This window comes from Solenopsis invicta, chromosome 4, assembly GCF_016802725.1.
Source record: "Solenopsis invicta isolate M01_SB chromosome 4, UNIL_Sinv_3.0, whole genome shotgun sequence".
NCBI classification, from domain to species: Eukaryota; Metazoa; Arthropoda; class Insecta; order Hymenoptera; family Formicidae; genus Solenopsis; species Solenopsis invicta.
This window is the reverse complement of record NC_052667.1, coordinates 24,730,336-24,748,309: the sequence shown is the minus strand read 5'-3', so window position 1 is coordinate 24,748,309 and position 17,974 is coordinate 24,730,336. Positions and strand designations below refer to the sequence as shown.

Here is a 17,974-nt window from a genome sequence, read left to right as displayed (position 1 = left end):
TTGTAAGATAATATGCATTTTTTATGAGAATGTTTTCTACTTTCTAAAAAGAGAAATTGTTTGTCCTCGAAACGTTAACGGATCAAAACACAGGTTCTCTATCGCCAATTAGTTAATGAGTTAATAAAAAATACAGAAATCCATCTGTAGGTGTTGCAAATGCAATGTCGAGGATAAATAAAAAAAAAACAAGGAATAAAAGAAATGACTATCTGTAAAATCCGTAATAAAAAATTATCACACCAATTCACGTCAAAACCATGCGTCCACTGCGATTCGTCTACACTCATTTTGAAACATTTCGTAAATATCATGCGAGGATACAGTAGAATACTAACAACTTCTATTCGAAGCAAATCGCGGTGAATTCTACTCGCTATTCGAGCCACTTGTATTGTACTATGAACACGGTCGTAACATATTCATTTATTGACTTTTCAATATAGGCTTTTCAATAGAGTTTATTGAATGATTCAGAAGTTGCTAGTAGAGAGAGAGACAGAGATAGACAGGTGTACTAAATCATCAGAGTGAAAAGAATATAGAATATTGATTTCGAAATTAATCTAACACAATCTAATAGAATTTCAAGAGACACGTAATAGATATATATAAATGTAAAAAAGATTACTCCAAGAATTTAGTAACATCTGTATATAAATGTATAGTCATTCAAAGTTATATCGACCGGAAATAACGATTGCACATACCTTTCTTCATTTTCTTGATTTCTTGCTCCTGTTGATCAACAGCAGCGCCCAGTAAAGTAAAGATAATACCCGCCTGGGAGTTAATACCTACTGCAGTAACTAACATTTTTCCAGAGCCCTCCATCACGTGCGTACCTTTTTAACAATACAATATATGCAAGGTAACTTTTTCACCACGCAAAGATTCTTCGGACAATTTAAAATCATTTTTTTCGTAACACACAATCTAGTAACACGAGGATAATTCAATCAAGGCTCGCTCACCTGAAAGTACCATAGGATCGAACGATTCCCCTTTCTTTACATGATCTGACTCTCCAGTCAGACTGGATTCATCCACTTTGAGATCGTTGCTTTGTATAAGAATACCGTCTGCAGGCAACAGGTCTCCATATTTTATCTATATTGTATATCAAACAGCTAATTTAATGTAAACATTTTACTTTCCTCTACTACATTAATATGTAAGAATACCAAGCAAAGTTAACAGATTATTATATGTATATAAATTTTGTTCTATATTTAAAGAACCTGAATGAATGCTGGTGTTATATACCTGACAAATGTCACCCACAACAATGTCTGACACGGAAATTTGTTTCACTTCTGCTTGGCGTATAACCGAGAACTTGTGTTCTCCCTCTATCCGACTTTGAAGACCTCTAAATTGCCTCTCCTTGGAATAATCATTAAACGCCGTCACTAAGACCACCACAATTACAGAAATCAATATAGCGAGTCCTTCAATCCAACCGTATTTTGTTTCCTCCTCTTCTATATTTGCAGCTGGAGATAAATAAAAAGAACATGTTGTAAAAATCTCTCTAAAGACTTTCTAAACCTAAAATTGGCACAATTTCTCTCTGCAGTTATTATATTACCAATATAATAAAAATATACATATACTTTTGTACACCACACATAAAAAGATTTTAATATAAGCCACTAATAGAATTTCCTTGCTACACTATCTAAGTGGAAACCACTCATAGATAAAATACATGATGTCACACATCGTACTTACATTTTTTTTCCTCATCAGCAGGATGATAAAAGCTAAGACCTAATGAAACCAATGCTGCTACTTCTAAGATGATTAACGTGACATCTTGCAATGCTTCCCATACTAACTGTAAAAATGTTTTTGGTGGTTTTGGAGGTATCATATTGGAACCGTATGTCTCTCGCCTATGTTGCACGTCCATTGCTGTCCCACTAAGCCCTACGCAGAAATCATGACAGTGCGATGTACTTCTCACCATACATTCTTCTATATCGTAGTACTAGTTGGTCATAGAATTCTTCAGAGATTAGGAGAGAGATCTGTCAAGCTTGTCTCTCGTCCCTAAATGCTCTGTCATGAAGCGAGACACAGAGGATGGACCTACCTTCATTGGGTGAAGTATACAGCTTTTTACAAATCTCCTGCACACCACCGTAGCCATTGATTTTGTTGACACCTTCGCGACCCCGGACCTCCATGAGCTCGCGGAGTTGCTTAAGTGTGACACCATATTGAGCCGGCCGACCGTCTATCGTCGCCATGATATCCAGCTTACCTTCGTTGGCCGAGACCAACTACTGTTACGTTCCCAAAAAAGCTACCACAGCTCGTATTATTCTCTGGCGTCGCTGCTCCACTGGCCTCCAAGTAAATGGAGGGCCAACGGCTAAAACACAACAGAGAGAGACTCTCGTCAGTCGTTAGGCTTACAGGGGGTAATGAGTGCTAAATGGATGTAAACACATGTCTCATGTTACATTTGTACACATGTCAACACATTTGATTTCCATTTGTAACTTAAATCGCAGAGTTCACTACAACTAATGGAAATTACAGTTTACGAGCTGTCTATTGACACATCTCAGGGAATAGGATCAAGTAGCTGAATCTACCATCGTGGAGCGTGTAGCGCACATCATTGCACGACGGTCGTGCGTGCACCAACAGGCAGCAGCTCTCCTCGATCAGCGGATGCTCCGGGAATCAATACGCGCGCGGCCGCGTGTGTCGGGAAATCGAACGAACGCTCGACGATGACGATGACGATGACGGTGACGACGACGACGACGGCACGAGGACGGGGGCACACACGCGGCTCGCTCGCGACGGACGTTCTCGTCGCTTATGCAACGCGATTATTGATTCCGGGGGTGTGCAGCGACGTCGAAAGGAGCAACATCGCTTCGCCGTGCTGGTAGTACCTAATACACAGGCACACACACACACACACACACACACTCGCACAGGCGCGCGCGCGCGCACGTACACCACGTCGACCCTACCGCGCTTGGCGCTTCGCGCTAAATGTCAAACTCCTTTAACCCGGCGCCCGAACGAACGCGTACCGTGCCACGGAGAGAATCGGCGAGAGAGATCGGAGCAGCGGGATCACGAGGCGGTCGCGCGCCGGAGCGCGCGAGCGCGCGCGCGGCGCGCTAATCCCCGAGGTCGGTTAACCCTCTCCCCCGAGTTAAAGAGCCGAGTGCACTCGCCCCGTCCTCTCCGTCAGGTGGAGCAAAACCTCTCTCTCTCTCTTCCCTCCCCCGCCGACGTGCCGCGCTCGGAGATTGAGGTTATGCGCGCCTCGGCCACATAAAGGCAGGCGGGCGGGCAGGCGGGCCGTGCGATGCGAGAGTGAAGGCGCTGCTGGCGGCGGCGGCGTGAAGGTTGCCGCGGACAGACTCCGGAGTCCGGAGGTGAAACCAACTCGGGGTGAAAACGAACGTCGCAAACACGGCCGCTGACGGAACGGAAAATACCGCTAACGGGACGGACTGTCACTCGCTCGCTCGATAGGAATACAAACACAGTGCTCTAAAAATAACGACGCGCGTCGGACGGAGAGGGAGCGAGCGGTGAGAGAGAGAGAGAGAGAGAGAGAGAGAGAGAGAGAGAGAGAGAGAGAGAGAGAGAGAGGGAAGGGGGAGAGGCGCGTTTACCTCCTGATGGTTTCCTCCTCGTGCACGTATTCGGAAGGCGACGTGTTTGGAGGAGATCGGCGAACAAACGACCAGGCGACCACACGTTTTAAGTCTGTCCCCGTCACGATTTCATGATTTCCCGTGAGTGATGTTACAGGGAGAAGAAGCTTTATCGGCTGGCAGCCAGGCAGGTGGGTATCATCCAGCGAGCAGTGTGAAGTTAGGTTCCCGATCGCCGCAGAGAGGCGAGTGTTAGGTGAAATTAGCTATTAGTAAAATAATAATCTAGTAATAATCGATTCGTGTTGCCCTCTAGTAGACCGCGACCGCAACTCCTCTGTCTCTTTTTCTCTCTCTCTCCTTTCTCTCTCTATCATTTTTTTCTCTGTCCCTGTCCTCCCCTCTCTTTGTCTAGGATCCGCTGTTTTTATCTCGAATCGCGGATTCATTATGTATACTCGTACGCTTTAGAATGAGCAGAATGACTGATTTATAATTTCAAGATGTTTTAGACTTTTAAGTCTTTTCTATTTTAGGAACGCTCAAAAACAATTTTGTGTCTAAAGTCTTGAATTAAAGAACCTGCATTCTGTTTGCGATTGATAATAAGCTGCTGTATGATAACAAAAATATTAACGTTATTTCTATGAAACAATTATCTGAAAAGGATCAGAGGATTTAAAATTTAAATAGTAGAGGAAAAAGTGGTATTATACGGCCACTCGTAATGTCTCCGGTATTATGTGATGAATTCTAATGATTACTTCATATTATAGAATCATATTTATTAGCCCACCATCACGCAATTACGCTAATGTGTTAATGCGTAATAGCCAGGGATGGGTAACGAGTTACAATAAATAACGTTGTTACTCTTTACCGTTACCTTTTTGTAATACTTTTTTTTTTATAATTTAGTAATGACGTTACAATTTTTCATGATAGTAAAATGGTAAGGCCAGGATTGGAATAGTAATTTTTGACGATCAACTCGTTAGCATTATGCGTTACTCATTGAAAAGTAACTTGTAATACTTTATTCGTTACATGACTGTCTAAGAGTCAACTAACGAGTTACTTTTTGTCTCGATGAGTAATGCATAATGAGTTGCTTGTCAAAGGTGACTGTTCTCTGGCGTCACCATTATTATTATGAAAATTGTGACGTCATTAGCATATCTTTATAAAAAAAAATAAAAATAACGGTGAAATAACGGCTTTCTGATTTCTAATGATAATCATACATTTGTAATAAGACATTTTTGTTTTTTGAGTATTTCGAACTTTTTCAAGGTGTATTTTAGCGTTTAATCACACGTGCTTTCTCGTTCTTTTCAAACTTGGCATAAATATGTGTACACTGGAGTGTATTGTTGTTATTTAATATTTTTTTCGGTTGCACATACTTCGAATTTATGCAAAGTTAAACAATAGCACGCTAGTACAGTCTCTTAAGTGTACTGACGTCTCAACAGGCTTAACACAGGCCACTTTTTCGAAATTTGATCGAAGCAGTTATTCGATAAGTTTATTGTAGCTCCATTGCAAATTTGAAGTTTACATTGCATGTATCATAGATTTTCAGTACTGCAGTCTATATGCTGAAGGGTTATGTGTACATTTGTGTTACGCACATACATTTGCATACAATTTGCAATATTTCCTCTTTATTTTGTGAATAATTTTATAACAAAACATTGTGTTTTTTAGAACAAAACCAATTTTTCAAATCTATTTTTGCAGAACGCTCGTATTACCACTAGTATCATGTAATAATGAGAAATATTTTCTTGAAATTATAAGTCAGTTATTTCGCTAAAACTTCTTATTACACAAAAAATATCGATTCTACTGCTAAGAAGAGCAATTACATAATTTACTTTTTTTTTCCTTTTAGTAACAGTTATTTTTAACAAAGAATATTTTCTTCATAATTGTTTTAAATACATTCATCAAAAATCAGACTCATCATAATTCAGAAAAATTCATTATCATATCTCAAAAACGAATTTACATTCCTGTTCCGAAGAATATTGTAAAATTTTATCGACGAAAAATCAGAATAATAAATCAAATTTTTATTTTAATTTAACATTCTTCAAATATCAAATTATTAGAATTACATGTATTAAATTATTAAATGATATATATAAATTTCTAAAATATTTGAAACAAGTAATATTTAATCAAAGTACGTATTTTTTTGTGCACGCAGAAGTTTATTTTAAGTAAATGTTACTTGTTTCAAGTAAATAATGAATTTATTTTAAGACTATTACCAGGAGGAGGGGGAATATTCTTTATAAAGATAACCGTTATTTAAAAGCAGGAAACTAAAAATGAGTAATCGGTTTTCTCAGCATGAGAATGATGTTTTTCTGCGTGTATGCACGCGAAAACTTCGAGTCTGGCACTTCGGGTCGCACTTTTCCGCGACGCCGCTTCCGGCGTTCAAAATAAAAGATATACGCTCAGGCTTTCTCAGGCGGGGAGAAAAGAGCAAGACCGCGTGGCCGAGGCGGAAAAGAAGAGGGACCTCTTTGCGAGATGAAAATTAATCCCATCCTAAAGAAGAAACGACGACCTGAGTACACATCGGGGGAAGTACACGGAAACTTAATCCATTCGGTAAAAGCCCTCCGTCCGTCGTGACGAAAGATCAACGGCGAGACGATCGGAGACGTCGGGACGCCGGGACGCCGGGCGTCGCGTCGTCGTCGCGACGCGACGCGGCGACGCGTTCTCCGCGCTCAAGATGGTCCAACTCACCCGCGGACGGTTCACGTAATCCTCATCGCCCCCGGCGCGCTATTTCGAACCGGACGATAATCAGCGACTAGCGGCCGCGCCGAGTTCCTTTTACGACGACGAAGCGAAGGCGTTCGAACGGTTTCTCGCAACACCACGTGCAGAGCGCGAGGTCGAGATGTCCCAACTGTCGAACGACCAACGCAAGGAAAAGTTAGGGAAAAAAAAGGGAGAACGGAAAAAGAAACGCGATGGTAAGCGATTGGACGCAAAAGCGAATGCTCGCACCGCTCTATGGATTAGATTTCGAAAAAGTTGATCAGGGAGTCAATTCTATATTATTCACCTTGGTGAAAATTACAAAAGTGAGTAGAATATTTGTAATTTCATTGGTCAAAAGCTAGTGAATTTGCTCACTTTTGTCATTTTCACTCAACTTATGTAATACAGAATCGACTCTCAGTACAGCGAAAGACCAATTTTATTGCAGCATCTAAGAATTTAAGGAAGATTAGGAAATAATTTTCTGTTGGATTGTCAAAATAATTATGCAAGACGTTCAAGCATAGCGATACTGCTGCAAAAAGTTTTCGACGTTCTAGCAACCAAGTTAAATATCCTGCAATGTTTTAAATGGTTCAAGGTAATTATTTTCAGATTTGTATTTCAGCAAAATTGTTCTTTCTGTGCGGTCAAAGTTTCAAAAAAGAGAAGGGGACTTTTGAAATTGTATAAAATATTGTATTTTAAATATATAATATCTATCATTACATCTAATAGTTAATTTCTGATAAACTAGATTGATAATTTGAAATATTTAATTTGAAAATCGAGCAATTTTAATGAGTATTTTCCATAGCATTCAGTATAAGGAAAGAACGGTTTTGTTAAAGTAGCTAAAAATTACTATCTAATTTAGCTGGATACAGATCTGAAAATAATTTTACTGGACCATCCACGTATGAAGGATGTTCGAATATGACAAGTAATATTAAGAACAATTTTGCTGAAGTATCTAAAAATTTAGTTTGATACAGATCTGAAAATAATTTTATTGATTATGAAAATAATTATGTAGGACACTCAAGCTGCTAGAATGTTAAAACTTTGCAGTATTGCTCATAACGCTTCAGCGTCCTACATATTTACTTTGACAATAAAATTCTTTTTAAACGCGTGCCTAATTGAATTTTCAACAAATTATCTTTCCGTGTATTTGTACAGGATTATTCATGTTAATAACTTAATAATCTTGAACACCGTATGGTCGATTTTAATTTTGGTCCTTTCAAATTTCGGGAGATTTTAAAACTTCAAGACTTTATGCTTCGTAGAAAGTGAACTAAGGATAATTAAAAAAATGTTAAATGAGAATTTATGTACACGGAAAGAACAATTTCACTATAGTGTCTAAAAAGCTAGATACAGATCGGAAAATAATTGTACGTTGGACTACCAAAATAATTATGTAAACCGTTGAAGCGTAATAATCCAGCTGCAAAAAAGTTTTGACATTCTAGCAACGAGCTTAAACGTCTAATATAAATTTTCTACTGGTTCAACGTAATTATCTTCCGATCTGTATTTCAGCAAAATTGTCTTTTCATGCAAAAAGCAATCTTTGCGTTTCACGTTGGAAAAACAAGCAACTTTTATCATTTCTTCTACGATACAAAAATAAATGCGTTCGACCGGTTCTTTTTTTCGAATTCAGGACCACTATATTCGCCGCTGAGTTTTAGTCCCGGGCGTTTCGTCGAGAAATTCGCGTGTCGTCGCTTTACGACGGGCGACCGGATGCCGCGATCTAAAGGACAGTTTCTTGCATCGATCCCGATGAAATTGCGTAAGGAGAAGCAATTTCCCGTTCGCCGTCGTTCCGCAAACGTTTCCGTCGCTTTTCATTAAAACGGGCGCCGGGCATTTGGGCGTACGCGCGTACATGCACACACACCCGGCTCGCGTAATTGCATTTCGCCGTGCGCGTTTGAGCCGCGAAACCGCGCTAGGGGGACTTTTATAGCGCGATCTCGTGACTTGAAATACTTCCAAAATACATCGCCACCTCGTGCTGTGCCCCCTCCTCTCCACCTTCCGTTGTAAAAACCCAGTTTTGCTCGAATTTCGCTTTGAATCACACCAATAAAATTTGTTTTTTATCTTTCTTTCCACACTAAGAGACAAGTGTTTAGCATTTGTGACTGTAATTGCACAGTGGAATAATTATTAGTTAGAAGCTTTACTTTTATAGTTAATACTGCTGTAATGTTAGCAATAATAATCTTACCAAGTTTATAATTCTACTAACTATAGTAAAAAAAATTTAATTATAAATTCTGATAATTTCAAATATTAATATAATAAAATATCAAAATAATGCCAACAAAAAAGTAAAAATATTTATGTAGTAAATGCAATCACAATTATAATGAATATGATTATTTTGTAACATTCACTCACTATTTATGTATAATAATAATAATTAATAGCTACAATCGGTTCAAACAATTCTAAATATATATGTGGATGCGATCCAAAAATACATTATAATCCTTTTACATTACACGCGAATTTCGAAACGCCATATTAAAACTGACGAGGGTTGCTAGAAACGTGCGAGAGGGGAGAAGAAGTCGAGTTTAGAGTGTCGGGTAAGCGTGACTTCGAGTACGTCTTTTGCTTCCCTTTGCCTATAAATATTGGATCACCCTCTTTAATTGTTTTGTGCTATTATCATTAGCCTACATATAGTTGGCACCGAAAATGACTACAAGTTATAATTAAATTATGATAATTGCAATCACATTGTTCTTCTCTCAGCGTAGTTCTTAGAATTAGGAAGAGATAAAGAACAAATTAAGCCGAAAAAAGTTGATTTATTTTGATAGAAATGGATAAAATTCATCGAAAATACAGATATCCTTACGACTTTTGAATTTTCGGACCGGCATGTTATTAACTAAAAATAAACCAGTAGCTTATAATGAAGCTGATTAAGCTTCACTCGTAATCCGTGATTTAAATTAAATATTAATATTATTTTATTAATTAAATTAATTGATTTAAATTTATTAAATATTAATTTTATAATACTGAATATTATGTTAAAAGTTACATTTTCAAGAAAATACAATTTCGTTTTTAAACAGTTTCGTTATTAAAGTTGAGCCTATATCTGTTTAAATGTTAATTTTATAGCAAATATATTATGAATTACAGTTTTAAAGAAAAAACGATTTTTCAACTACACAATAGAAAACATTTTGTATTTATGTTAATACCGGTTTTCGTTAAAATTTTTGTGTTAAATTTTTAACATATCCAAGTGTTATAACATGATTATATTATTCGAACATTTTCAATTGATATTTAACACCTCTTAGCGTTAAAACAACACAATTTGTGAACGACTAAACAAATAATATAAAAATAATATAGTTTCAAAACACCAAGTCTAAGATAAATGAACAAAATGTGTGTGTGAACATGTTATACAATGAATGTTAATTTTACTGAAGAAATATCCACATTTCGTTTCCAAACTGTGTCAAAGCATTACATTATTTTGTATTAATTTTTCACACGGTATTGATGTTACTTTCTAACATATTCATCTCTTCATTAAATCAGCGTAAAAATTTCAATGGACCGTCTGGGACATGCGACACATGTTAAATTTAACATTAGATTTTTCAACTGTATAGAGATGTCCTATAACCGTTTTTAGCAATAAAATAATTTTGCATAAATAATATATGAAATAATACCAATAATGTATCAGTTTGAACGACCCGTATACAATAGCTGCAGTTTAGTGCATTCAACGCTATATTGCTATTCGACTTGCGACCGACGTAACCCCGACGTCGGTCGCGAGTAAGGGTGTACCTGTATTAGAAAATAGTCGTCGGATCAGGGATCGATACTGACGGCAGCCTTGCACTGCAATAATAATGGCAATTGATAACGATCGCGCTTCACAGACGCCGTGTGAAAAACACGATTCGTCATGTTGCACGTGAAAAATATAACTCATCGTGTCTCCATCGTCGCGCGAGCGCGAAGGTCTCTTGCGTGTCCGATTCGATCATCCGACGACGCCCCGCGTCCTTTCTCTCTCTCTCTCTCTTTCTTCGCACGTGTGCGTGTCTTGCCCGCACACAATGCTATAAATACGAAATCTGCTGATCGGCGAGAAACGAGAAGGTCGCTGGGGTCGCCCGGTTGACTCTCGCGCATGGAATGCGCGCGTATTACGACGAGGACGACGGCGGCGGCGACGGCGGCGGTGCGAGTCCGATGGCATTCCGCGCTACTGGAGCTAGAGAACGATCGCCCGGGTGTAGGACCGGTCGGTCGTCGCTGGCGCTGTTTCAGCGCCGAGTGACCGCGGCCACGGGAGCGTATCGTCATTAATGCGTCCGTAGAGCGCGGCGGGAGGTAAGGCGGGGGGAGGGAGGAGGCAGAGAGGGTGGGACGGAGGTCGCGAAATGATGTCACCGCTTACGCACGTTCATCGAATTAGACCCCGCGCGATTTTATTATCCGCTCAGACGGCTCTTAGCTAAACGAGTTTAATCGCTTTTGCATGAGCCGCTGTCATTATTCACCCGCGTACCGCACCGTCACGTAACGTTAATCCCATCCAGGGCGCGATGCCGTTCCTTTTTATTAACTGCACCCCGTCGTAAGATGAGAAATGCCCCTGTCAAACGTCAGACCCGTAAGACCGCCCGGAAATTCGACGCTCGCCGAAGCGTGGAAGTACGCATTTCGCGAATATTAATGCGAGGACGACATGTATTTAAAGGCAACTCCGAAACGCGCGCGTGCGAAGAATCTTGCCCCGGACCTCGTGTATCCCGTTTTCATTTCATCGTCAAATCCAATTCGTCATTCATCTTTCTTCGCCATTAAAAGTTGTAAAACGTTGCAAGTTTCTAAACAGAGTTGCCTAGTTGGGCGACTTTCCCCTAAATTTTGTTGGTACCACGGGGAATTTTTTGCGGATGGAAAGTTCAAGGGAATCTTTAAGGGGGGAATACATAAAGATCCACGGTACTTTTACTCTCCCAAAAATCCCCCGTGGCAATAATAAAATTCAAATTTGAAGGAAATCCCCTAACTCTGGTTTATATTACCCGCCCAAAGACGTAGATAACGAAGGATTTCCAGCAGTTTCTCGACAGAAACTGTGTCAAATTGATCTCGATAAGCCTAGATGAATAATACAGAAGATTATGAGTAATACAGGGAACAAAGTAATATGAACACCCAGGAAATGCACTACTGGTCTTTATTTATGAGAGAGAAAGTTAAAATGTGCCGTTTGCTTTTAATACAAATTCTATCTTTGGAACAAAGTCATACACAATGCTTGAGCAGTCATCAGTGGAGTATTGTATTATTCTCTGTTATACTAGCAAAGCACCTTTCAATGAATTCCTTTCATTATTTAGTGACAGAAATAAAAACTAAATAAGAAATAAGTAATGTAGATAAAAATGTAACAAGTTTTATTTTGTTTCGTGCATGCCATCAGCATTTTAGAAAACCAGATACATCTGATGTAAATTTTTCATGTTACTTATATAATTGATAATAACGTAATTGTGCAATTGTATTTTCACAAAAGAAGGCTTGTTGTAGGATATTTTCATTAACTGTACATATTTACAATTATTGTAAACATTTTAATATTTTTATAAACTCTATCAAGTTTCCTAATTCGTACCATTATAAATTTTATTATTATATAAAGAAATGAATAATAATACTGATGAATAATAAGATTGATAAATGATAATAATAAAACTAGTAATTGTTATGAATAAAAATATGTCAATTACAAAAATAAATTCAAGTCAATTTTGTTTCGGTGTTCTCATCTTTTCATCATTGTTATTCATTAATTATCGAATATTCGATTGCTTTTTTGATAAATTAATAAAATAAACATTTGTTAATGATTTTTTATATTTTTAATTACTTTAATGTAACATATTTGCGGTCTTTTAAATCGTATCTTCTTCGAAAATGTCAAATTACTAAATTCGACATTTTCGAAGAAGATACGATTTAAAAGACCGCAAATATGTTTTTTTTAGGCGATTGGTTTTCCACATCCAATTTGCAGCATATTACAGAAAAGCATATAACAAATTATTTTGTTATTACTGAAAAGTTCAACATGTAATAATAAATGGTTAAAACATCGAGCTACAATTCTGAACTTTGATTTGCATCCAAAACAGCATCAAAGTATAACAAATAATAGCTTAAGTGGTACGCATTTGGCAACTCTCCCCTAACACTGCACTGGTAACTGTTTGCAGAAAAAAAAAGAATAAAATCTATATTAAACACAAATGAGATGGGCCAATCTTATTAATAAAATACTAACGTATTTCTCAGATGTTCATATTATTTCCTATCCCCTAATAAGTAATTGATCAACAAATTTTCTAATATAAGTTACATAGCTCAATTACCGATAGTGTCTGATGTACTGGAAATCCGATCTTAACTCTCTAAATTTTTTCTCACCGCTTTCCCTAGTCCAACTGGGACATTGGTGTCTGGTAGTGTTTTTGAAAGTTTTTGGGCTCTAAATATGTGAAAAAAATTCTAGTACACTTCCAATATTCCAAAGTACGATTCTACAATTGTTTAATCCGTTTTTCACGTTTTTTTTTTGTACGCGTTCAAATTTGCGGAAGAAGAATTGAAAATTTGTTTTCAAATTCCCGATTGGACCACGGAAAGTTAAATACTTGTTTAATTAAAAGATTGTTTTACTCGAAGTTTTACTTGGAAATGAAATATTATTCCAATAAGTAAACTTCTCAAGTAGTTTCTTCAAGTAAAATAATACGTGCAATTGAGTATAAATAAATAAATGTAATTAAATGTAAATAAGAGGCACAATTATGTAATAATATTTATACATTTAAAAAAAGCATTAAGGTCGAACTTCTAGTATGATTGGCGCACTATCACTACACATAATTGAGCCACTTACCTCAACGGTAATTTTGAACATCTTAAGGTAATTTCATGATACTTCCTTTACTTAAGAATATTCAAGGTCGAAATGTTCCGACCTCGTTGTTAGTACTAATTCACAAATATAAATTATTTACACCCGAGCAAGCTCGTTTATTAACCTGTGCATTACTATACGGCGAAGAACGTTCATTTCGCTGAAGAACTTTAAAAAAGAAGTTATAAACGAGTTTCGCGAATCCGTTGATCAATCAATCACTGGGCCGCCAAAAAAAATAACGTGACTCTCACCTGCCAGAACACGAAGGAGGGCCGGAGCTGAGGCGCGTTCCACGCGGACGCGGAATAAATAGCGTCGTGTCACAACTAGTCATCGGACACGCGCGCTGCGCGAGAGGCAGATAGAAGAAATCAACGAGGAATGATTCATGAATCATAAAAGAGCGTCCTACGCAAATACGCGTTTCGCGCGCGCGGAATTCCGATCTACACGCCACACGCATGTACGATCGCTATCTTCCTTATCAAAATCGGAGCTCGTCCCTTAATGCTCGCGCGGCACGCTCCGCGAGGGAAACGCTGGAGGGTGAGGGAGGGGGGGGGAGGAAATGGTATGTAAATAAATATTCACGACGCCCCTCGTAAGCGTTCGTATCCGGCGAACTCGCCGGCGGCTGACGGCCGAATCGATAGAAACGACGCTAAACGCGCCGCTAACATTCGTCGCATTCGCGATACGGTCGTTAAGCGAACAACAATATTATCCACGAGAACGACGCGTGTATTTGTTCACACTTTCACCGCCGCGTTCCCGCATGTGCTGGCTGGCGAGTCATGTGGAAAGAAAGAAAAACTCGCGCAGCACGCGTTTAATCGCCAACGTTTAAAAGGCGGCGGATGATGTAAACTCTAAATTTGTAGCGCGTTACATTACAAATGGATGGCGTAATCGGAGAATAATTTGCCCGTGTTATCGATCCAATAACAAATTTACGAGAAATAATTTTCAGCCTCGGCGCGCGCGCGCGCACGCCGATCGTTCGGATCGTTCCTCGAAACGCGCGCGGACTGGCAGCGTGCTTCAATCAACCGTGTTCGAGCTATGTGCTATTTAATGACCGCTCGTAACGACTGCACGTTTTAAACAATTTCCCAACAATAGAAACAAATAGCGGGGCTCGAACGAGGTGGCTGGCGACTGCTCGTCGAAATTTTCGACGGGTTTGCCCGGTTGCTCTCGTCGTAATCGACGATCTTTTCGAATACTCGCGCGATGGGTGTACAGTACAAAATTGCAACGACGGCGCGGTGCGGTGCGGTGATTGCGATGAACGACAGAAGGCTGTCCCGATGCATCATTCACGCTCCTACCATTCGCTAGGCCTTGATTGCATCACTGTTTTTATTTAACTTTTAAAGAGGTTTCTGTTGAATATGTTAATATCTAAATTGGAGAGAAAGAGAGAGAGAATCATGAATATATATTTTTTTTCGTCTACGTGATTTTGAGAAGGTGGAATATATGAGCATTTTATGTCACATTTGTTATACCACTACTTGACTATTTATGCCAATAACACGAGCCGACGAAAAAATAAGCGGAACCAGAGACTAGTTGTCTTTTGCAGTTTTTTGGAACGCTGAATACGAATCCGGTTTCTAAATTGCTCCATCACGTCACAGTATTGAGAAATTTGCAATTTAAGTTGCAGAAAAGAGTTTTCACATACTTATATTGTAACTACGATATACGACGTTAATTGCAATTAAAGTTAAATATGTCGTTAAGACTTTCAATCATAAAAAGAAATTTTTTGTGTCAGCTACAACGTTTTTTGCTACTTTCCCAATCCAACTGGGTTACCGGGTCTAATAGTGTTTTTGAAAATTTTTGGATTCTATAAAATTTGAAAAAATTCCGATAAACTTTCAGAATACGATTTCACAATTGTTCGAAACGATTTTCACTTTTTTTTTGTGTGTATCCAAAGTTGAGGCAGAATAATTCAAAGTTGAAAATTCACCTTTGGATCGTCAAATCCTCGATTGAACTACAAAAAAGTTAAATATGGGATATGTGAAAAATCCTCATTTATAATTTTTTGCTGAAATTTAAACCTAATTTGACTTTTATCAGCTGTACTACACTGAGAAAGAAAGTTATTAACTTGAGTAAATTTGTCAATTTAATTAAATTTTTTTTTAGTTGAATTATTTAGGATACTTACGTATTTGACTTAAATACATAAAATACTTGAACTTTAGCTCAAGCATTTGTATATTTAACTCAAGTGCATATAATTATACATATTTAAATTTAAATTAAACGCTTGGACTGAAGAAATTCAATCAAGTTAACACTTTTTTTTCTCAGTATCATTCATAGTTACATCATAGTTACGAAAATAGTTCTTTTTGCAACTTTAATTGCAAATTTCTCAAAATTATGACGGGTGGAGCAATTTGGAAACCGGATTCGACGTTTAAAAGAATTTAGAGAATAACCTAAGCAATTTTACTTTGGTGTGCAAATAAAATTATTTTTTGTCGAACTGTGTAATTATCGCCGCCGTATACATCAGCGTAGAGGAAAACGTGGCATTATTATGACCATAGTCTCTGTCATTAGGTGACAAATTCTAATGAATTTCGTGGAATTACTTGGAATCATATGTTTAGTAGCCTATTGTTCTACAGTGACGTTAATGCATCGCTGTATACATTTCCTCATTCGTTTTAAACTTAGGTATATTGCTACGCGAATACAATTTATACCTGAGTGCTTCTTTAATGTTTTCTTTGAGCATTTCGAATTATGCAAAGTTAATCAATAGGAAGGAATTTTGCTGATGTAAGCCTTTAAACGTGCTAACAGGCCCAATACAGTCTCTTATTCAGTAAGAATTTATTATAGTTCTACTACTAATATTATGGTTTACATTACAAGTATCATAGATTTTCTGTACCGCAATCTATGTGCAGCAAACTTTGTGTATGTACGTACCGTACATTTGCATACATTCCGCAATATTTTCTCTTTATTTCGAATAAATTATGTTGAATAATTGTACAGCAGAATATTGCGTCTTTTAAACAAATCAATTTTTAAATCTTTTTTTGCGAGGGAGGAGTCACATTACAACTCATGTCCCTCTTCGACCCATTACGCCATGTCGTCACAGTTTTATAATTAACGTTCTAAGTAATAAATATTTCATAAGTTTGTACGAGTACAAGTTCCGCAATCGATCGAACAACACATTGGCGAACGTATAATCGTTAAGTTTTCAATTTAAAATATTGATTAGTAACAAAGTTATGGTGCAAAATGTAAAAGGGCGTACTATCACCTCTTCTTCTATACATTTTTTTTTGCAAAAATAATTGTCTTTTGCTGACGTTATCTACCTACGTAAATACACGTTATTTTCGTTCGGCAACAAAGATCGCGAGTTCAACCAACGACATTCAACATTCTCTCTATTTTTTTCGTTTCCGCATCTCCTTGCATAACGCAGAATGAAATTCCGAGGCGGGTTAAGGAATCACTCTAATTACCACCCACTCCGGCTTGATCTCCACCTACTACAATAACGGAAATTATCACAAGTGCGCGCGCGCGCGCGCGCGCGATGCGCAAAGTCACTGATTCACACATTTTTTTCTGCCATGACAAAGTCGCGTGTACACTGAGGAAAAAAAATTGTTAACCTGACTGAAATTTCTTCAATTCAAGCATTTATGTATTTAAGTTAAATTAAATTTCTTCAGTTTAAGCATCTATATATTTAATTTAATTTAAATACTTGATTTGAATAAATTTAAGCGACAATAAGAAGGTAAATGACAAAGGTCATGAAACGAGCAAATTAAACGGTAAAGTAAATCAATACATTTATTACGAAAAACTAAGCATAAATTTAACGAAATTAATGTGGAGAGAAAATTCTGTGAAGAAATGATGTGAAATAAATATTAATATAAATATAAGACGCAACTCCGAACGCGTTTCGCACTACACTGAGCCTTCGTCAGCCATAACAAACCAATGATAACCGAAATTAAAAACTAAATAGTGAAAAAAAAGCCATGTGAGAGACATAATATTTAGTTTCACAGTGATAAATATCATCGTGAATTGGCAGAATCCACAAGAGCAAGAGTCCAAGTCGAAGACGACGCGAAATTCAATCGAGTTGGAAAATTCAGTCGAACGTTGAAAATTTTTTTCCCTCAGTCCATTACGTGTAGACCCCGCGCGTTGCGGAGCCGCGCAACGAATACGACACTTCAATTACGTTCCCGCTAATTATGCGCAGCCTTCGAAAAACGCGAAGTCGTCATCGCAGAATTTCCGTGCGACTTCTCGCGATGATAAAAGAGTCTGGCCTTTTCCTCTCCCCCCCCCCTCTCCCTCCTCCCAAGCATCGATCTCTCGCCGCGCGGAGCGCGCGTTTCCCGCGATCTTTCGCTCGATGTCATCGCGCAACTCGCGAGATAAGATGGACCGAGCTTGTGCGTAGACGAACTCATTACGAGCGGGTCTCTTCGTGTGTATATAATTAACCGTGCCGAGAGTTTTCTAC

The 17,974-nt window shown here is 38.1% G+C and overlaps 1 protein-coding gene across 19 annotated transcripts in view; it reads right to left on the bottom strand.

The window, feature by feature from the left end:
- LOC105196571 (plasma membrane calcium-transporting ATPase 3) overlaps nt 1–17,974 on the bottom strand; it is a 109,595-nt gene that overhangs the window by 54,378 nt on the left and 37,243 nt on the right. For 17 of the 19 annotated variants that reach the window (XR_003269009.2, XR_003269010.2, XR_003269013.2 and 14 more), the window contains 5 exons: nt 2,099–2,380; nt 1,735–1,932; nt 1,267–1,496; nt 975–1,110; nt 711–845 (listed from right to left, as the gene is read on the bottom strand). Coding sequence is in view for 16 of the 19 variants with exons in the window: in XM_039448837.1 (XP_039304771.1) it covers nt 711–845; nt 975–1,110; nt 1,267–1,496; nt 1,735–1,932; nt 2,099–2,255 (856 nt within the window). In the remaining 3 variants the exon portion in view is untranslated. Of the gene's footprint in view, nt 1–710; nt 846–974; nt 1,111–1,266; nt 1,497–1,734; nt 1,933–2,098; nt 2,381–2,606; nt 3,204–3,653; nt 3,902–17,974 lie in introns of those variants that run through there. The other 2 variants (XM_039448842.1, XM_039448843.1) reach the window with 2 other exon arrangements.